Source organism: Gracilinanus agilis, chromosome 2 (genome assembly GCF_016433145.1).
Source record: "Gracilinanus agilis isolate LMUSP501 chromosome 2, AgileGrace, whole genome shotgun sequence".
Taxonomy (NCBI): domain Eukaryota; kingdom Metazoa; phylum Chordata; class Mammalia; order Didelphimorphia; family Didelphidae; genus Gracilinanus; species Gracilinanus agilis.
Genome location: NC_058131.1, coordinates 153,458,904 through 153,465,389, shown reverse-complemented (window position 1 = coordinate 153,465,389; position 6,486 = coordinate 153,458,904). Strand labels below are relative to the sequence as shown.

The 6,486-nt window shown below is 50.6% G+C and overlaps 1 protein-coding gene across 1 annotated transcript; it reads left to right on the top strand.

Moving 5' to 3' along the window:
• The first annotated feature begins 615 nt into the window (after positions 1-615).
• On the top strand, positions 616-4,113 carry ADRA2B (adrenoceptor alpha 2B). Its single transcript, XM_044660789.1, has one exon. It carries the CDS (start codon positions 616-618, stop codon positions 1,927-1,929), a length of 1,314 nt encoding a protein of 437 aa, XP_044516724.1. The 3' UTR covers positions 1,930-4,113.
• The last annotated feature ends 2,373 nt before the right edge of the window (positions 4,114-6,486 follow it).

Below are 6,486 nucleotides of genomic sequence, written 5' to 3'. Positions count from 1 at the left end.
GCCTGCCAAGCCTGCTTGCTCGCCTGACATAACGGCTCCCGCTCGGCTCAAAGCTGGGAAGGAGAGAACCTGCACCTCTCCCAACGCTTTTGGAAAGGAGCAGGGGATGCTCGGAGCTTCGCCCTCACTGCCCTCCTACCCCTAGCCCACCACGTATCTGGGCTTGGGACAGCGTCTCGTCTGGAGGTCGCAACTTTCCCCAGGAGTAGAGCGCACCGCTGGGGGCACCCCAAAAGGAAAGGGGCGGAAGCCCCCAGGAACTTCACAAACTTCTTTGGGGCAGACCAGAAGGAAAGCAAGCAGCCTAAGCCCAGAGGAGGATGGAGAGCCGCAACAACTGAACAAAACTGTGCCCTCAGTCCTCTCCACCCCACCTCCGACCTCTAGCCAGTCATGGGGGCTGGATACCGCGCTTCGCTTCAGGACAGACCAGGCTGGTCCTCAAGGTCTCTGGCTTAGCCCCTGGGGTGCCAACCCTAGGGACTGCCAACCCCCTCCAGCCTCCGCTGCTGGATGTCCTGCTTTTAATTCTAGATTGTCCCTCAAAAAGGAGGCAGGGCTGGCACTCACAGCCTCTCCCCAGCAATCTCTTTTGGACCATTGGAGTCCCCTGCTATGGATAGCCCAGAGCCCTACTCTGTGCAGGCCACGGCAGCCATCGCAGCTGTCATCACCTTTCTCATCCTTTTCACCATCTTTGGCAATGCCCTAGTCATCCTGGCCGTGTTGACTAGCCGATCCCTTCGAGCCCCACAGAACTTGTTCCTGGTTTCCCTGGCTGCAGCTGACATCTTGGTGGCCACCCTCATCATACCCTTCTCATTGGCCAATGAACTGCTGGGATACTGGTACTTCCGACACACCTGGTGTGAGGTCTACCTGGCCTTAGATGTCCTTTTCTGCACCTCCTCTATCGTGCACCTGTGTGCCATCAGCCTGGACCGATACTGGTCAGTGAGCCGTGCCCTGGAGTACAACTCCAAGAGGACCCCCCGAAGGATTAAGGGCATTATTCTCACTGTCTGGCTTATTGCTGCCTTTATCTCGCTGCCCCCACTCATCTACAAGGGAGACAAGGGCAAGAAACCAGGAGGTCGGCCCCAGTGTAAGCTTAATGAAGAGGCCTGGTACATCCTTTCCTCCAGCATTGGCTCCTTCTTTGCACCCTGCCTTATCATGATCCTGGTCTACTTGCGGATCTACCTGATTGCCAAGCGGCGTAACCGCCAGGGGCCCCAGGGCAAGCAGGCCCCTGGTGATGGAGACACTGGGCCATCTGCCCCCGTTGGTACATCTACAATATCTAAGCTTCCACCCTCCATTCTCCCAGCTGTGGGTGAGGCCAATGGACATTCCAAGCCTCCTGGAGAGAGAGAGGGAGGGGAACAGATCGGAGATCCCACGTCACCTTCCACACCTCCCAACCAGAGCTCTGTGGGGCCAGAGGATGGCAGTCAGAAGCAAGAGGAGGAAGAGGAAGAAGAGGAAGAAGAGGAAGAAGAATGTGGGCCTCCAGCCCCTCCAACTTCCTCTTCTCCCCAAGGAACCCCAAACTTTCAGCCTCCGCAGGGTTCCCAGGTGTTAGCCACACTCAGGGGCCAGGTACTATTGGCCCGAGGACCTGCCTCTCTGGGGCTACAGCCATGGAGGCGTAGGACCCAGATGAACCGCGAAAAACGCTTCACCTTTGTGCTGGCCGTGGTGATTGGGGTCTTTGTCCTCTGCTGGTTCCCCTTCTTCTTCAGCTATAGCCTGGGAGCCATCTGCCCCCAGCACTGTAAGGTCCCTCATGGCCTTTTTCAGTTTTTCTTCTGGATTGGCTACTGCAACAGTTCTCTCAACCCTGTCATCTATACCATTTTCAACCAGGATTTTCGCAGGGCCTTCCGAAGGATCCTTTGTCGCCAATGGACTCAGACAGCTTGGTGAATTGGGGGGCCCAGTTAGCATCCTTGAACCTGCCCTATTTTATCTAGCGGAGCCATCAGGCTGGGTAGCTCCCAGTGGCCTTCTTTTCCCTCTGCCTGGTACCCTTTTGTCGATCTGCTGGGGAGTCTGCTGAGAGGAGAGTGTTATGTGTGTATGTGTGAGTGTGTGCTTGTGAGTATGTATGTGAATGTGTCCTGGACCATATTTAATTTTTCCAGAACTTGGTGTGATGGAGCATTTGCTTTCCTCCATGTGCAGAGGGTGAGGCAGAGTGAGATCCGGATCAGAGGCCAAATCCTGGGGAAAATCTCACAATGGAAGAGAGATGGCTTCTTTCCTCAGCCCTGCAGTCCTAAATCAAACTGGGTACCTTTCCCTTCTCAGGGAACGTGGCTTCCCCAGTCAGCCTTGCCTGAGTTCCCTGGGAGGGCGTTTACCTGGGAATATTTCCAAAGAGCAGGAAGGCGAGACTTGAACATTTCCAGGGACAGCAAGTATCTGAGGTAGTGGCGGAGCCAGATCCTCCCTCTCTGACAGTTCCACTGCCCTGCAGGGCTCTGTGAATTGGTGGTGATTTTGTATCCTGGCGCTTCCCTTTTTTCCACCCTTCCTTTGGTTTGGGGCTCCTTTTCAGGAGAGCCTGTGCTTTGTTCCTTCCCTGTGGGAGTCAGCATGCCCTGCCTCTGCTTCACCCAGTGAGCCTGGATCACAGGCACTTCCCATCTCGGTGCCTCAGTCTCCCCCCTCTGCAAAAACCAGGGCAACAATAGCTCGCCGCCTACTCGAAGCAAGAAGATGAAAGGGTTTGCAAAAAGCTTTGAGCTCCGTGGGGGAACATGCTAGAGAAATAGAGAAATAGAAAATGTGATTATCCGGTGATATAAAAATCTCCTTTTCTCTATGTTTACCACCACCTGTCTTCCTATGGAATTTAGTTCTGTGCCTGTGTTGTATGAATTCCTACCCCAAACCTGGAAGCCGAGAGAAATCGAGAAGAGAGAGCTGTTCCTTCTTTTAAAGGGTTTCATTGAAAATGTGCTCTTCTTGCCTCCAAAGGTTTGAGTTATTATTTTGCATGACAACTTCTTGACATTTCACCTGAGCACCTAAGAGTTTCTTCTGCTGCCTTCTGTCCCCCGACACTGGATAAATCTTTTGTCATCAGCCAGGCAAATTATTTCCCCCAAGATGGCTAAAAATACCCACTCTGTGGGAACAAGCTGAGAGGGATGGATGATAGATGGGTGTTAGAGATTTCAGGGAAATGGGGGCTGTGCACTGGACTGGGTTGCTGTTGTCAGAGCAGGTGAGGGGAGCTCTGTAGTTCTTGTGGAAGTACTAAGGAAGTCGGGTTCCTGGAGCCCAGGATGCCCTGGCCCTAGGAGACTAACCATTTTGACCTCAGGGGGGTACAGTGGGATCAGCATCATTAGAGAGTGAGCCTTGTGGTTCCATACCTCTGTGACTGGGGAGTCTTAGAGCAGCTTCTCTTCTGGCTCTCTCCCAGTCTCTGAACGTGGTGTCTGCTACAACTGAGAGTATCTGAATGATATCCCCAGTGCCTCCCAGGGGAGTGTCTGGCTATCTGCTCTGATACACAACTCCTGTAGTAATGGACAATTGGAGCCCACTTGGCTACTGGTTTCCTAGGTGGGTGTGGCTGGGTCTGTAGGTCTGGCTACTTTCTAGGACTTCTGTGGCCCCGACCTCAGACTGGTGACCCCAGGGAGCTTTGGTTTTGGGGAAGACAAGAGTGGAAGTGAGGAGGGTCCCTGGCTTAGCAGGCAGGGGTAAAGGGGAGGCTAGATGACTTGGCAGCACCAAGATCAGAGCATGTCCTCTTTGGGAGGAGGGACAGACTGGGCTTGACTGTAGCAGTCAGCAGGAAGGTGAGAAACGTTTTCAGGGTACAGACATGACCACCACTGGGGAGCCAGGGACTGTGGGAGGGGACAGCCAGGCAACCTATGTTTTCTGGTCTTGTTATTTGTGCCTCATGGCATTCTCCTGTTTTGTACTGACCCAGCAACGCCGCATGCAGGTGTTTCTAAGAAGTCTGAGCTTTTTTTTTTTTTTTTTTAAACAATAAAGGATATTTTTTAATAAGGAAGTTGTGTGCTCAATGTCCAGGAAACTGCTAGGAGACTATTATTCTCATTCTTCTTCAGCTCCTAGCTCTAAAGTCTTAGGGCTTTGGGTGAGATGAAGAGGGGGCTGCTCTGTATTTTTCCCCCAGGCCCTAAGCAGCTCTGGAACTCCCAACTTTATAGCAAGATTGGAAAGGGAACTCCAGAACAGTGGGAAGACAAAGACTGTGTCTCTGTTCTTCTTGTGGGGGCTCTGGGATTGTGTCTCTGGGACTTCCTGTCTCACGGCCTTGGCCAAAGAGAATGGAGGGTGGGATAGGCAGAATTTCTCCCTTGTGTGGATTGTCGGGGCTAAATGTGTGGACTGAGTGGACTAAGGGTGTGCTCCTCTATTGGAGACAACTGAAATGATAGTCCTGCCAGTGCAAAGGGGAGAAGGGAAAGTGAGGATAGCTTCTGCTCTCTTCAGAGAAGGCTCCCTAGGCCATTTTCAGCTTTAGAAGAGGACAAATGAGGTGGGTCGGCTTTGTCAGTATCCAACAATGAATCCCCCATTTTATTGTGGCTTCCTAGGTATATGGGGATTCTTCCTTCTGTCCCAGGGCATGAATAAAGCTATAAAGGAAGAGGGGGATCAAGCATATTCACCCCACCCTAAAATGGCAGAGCCAGCTCCCCTCCTTTTTGCTTACTTACTGTGGGCAATTCCCAGGCTAGGCTTCACTGGCTCGCTGGGATCCTGGCTGTCAGGAAGGGAGCAAGTTGGTTAAAAAGCTCTATTCTATTTGAGTTCTTGTCATAAGGTAGATGCAGCTGGAGCTGAACAATAAGAGCTGTAATCTTTTGACCTGGCAAACACAGACGTTATTGCGTGCTCAAACAGAGGACACAAACACCAAATTACTTGTAAAATTAAAAAAGTTGGGAGAGCCTGGGGAAGGGACCATAGAACATTCAGCCTTGGGCCTGACTTAAAGTCAGCCTCGCACAAGACCTCCTCTACAGGCACAGGATTTGACCTTCCATTACCTTCTAAATTTGCCTAATCATCGAACTCACCACTTGAGGCCCTTTGCTTCCTGATTTTCCTGGCTCCTAAGACAGTTTTTGATCTGTAAACTGGAACAACCATTTTCTTTACAATAGCATTATTCTTTCCTGCTGCCGCCCGGCCCCCCCCCTCGCCACCCCCATGCTCTTTCTCTGTTACAAGTACCAGCTTCTTTGACTCACTTCTGCCGGTTCCTCCAGAGCCCCCACCACAGACCTTGAGAGAGAGTTTTCTAGGGTTTATTCACAAGGGGAAAGAGAATATGCAAATTCAGAAATAATTAGAAATGTCCAACAAATAAATTTACCTGGCCCCAAATTAGTTGTCTGTAAACTTCCTAAACTATTCTGCCTGGCTATAATTCCTTAGCCCCAGAACAGATGGCCCATGAATCTCCAGATAGAAGACTCGGGCGTCCAGGCAAATCAGAAATGGACTTCTGGGCCAAACTGTTTTGGGGATTGGAGTGAGTAACTTGGGTTCTCTGAATTGGACCCATGGATACCTTTCACTGTCTCATGCTTACTTTTAACCAATCAGGAAATCTCCTGATGGCATGGATGGTTTTTGGTGTTCTATACACATTGAATCACTTAGCTAACTTATTTCCCCCTCCCCCCCCCCCATATCAGAGGGACAATCAAGGAGATACAGCAAGATGAAGAGGAGAATGTTCTCTTCATCTTAAAAATCAGAGCAATTCGGGGGCAGCTGGGTAGCTCAGTGGATTGAGAGCCAGGTCCAGAGACGGGAGGTCCTGGGTTCAAATCTGACCTCAGATACTTCCCAGCTGTGTGACCCTGGGCAAGTCACTTAACCCCCATTGCCTAGCCCTTACCGCTCTTCTGCCTTGGAGCCAATACACAATATTGACGCCAAGACGGAAGGTAAGGGTTTAAAAAAATTAAAAAAGAATCAGAGCAATTCAACTTAGCACACAATCTTCCTTCCTTCCTTCCTTTCTCTCTCTCTCCTTTACCTTCTGTCTTAGAACTGATACTAAGTATTGGTTGCAAGGCAGAAGAGCAATAAGGGCTAGGTAATTGAGATTAAGTGACTTGCCCAGGGTCACACAGCTGGGAAGTATCTAAGACCAGATTTGAACCTAGGACCTCCCATCTCTAGACCTGGCTCTCTGTTCCCTGAGCCACATAGCAGCCCCCTACCTTTTCATTACAAGGGAGAATATACTTTGGATTCTTCTGGATTACTTCCTTCCCTGTGCAGTCATGAGAAAATAAGGTGGGGAGTATATATGATGGATATCCAGGAAGGGCCAGCTCTATTCAAAGGAGAAGTAATTAGCCAGGTGTCACTTTGGATCTGGAGTCAGGAAGACCTGAATTCAAATCCAGTCTAAGACCTTTTCTAGCTGTGTGACCCTACCTGGGTAACTCACAACTTCTGTCTGCCTAAATT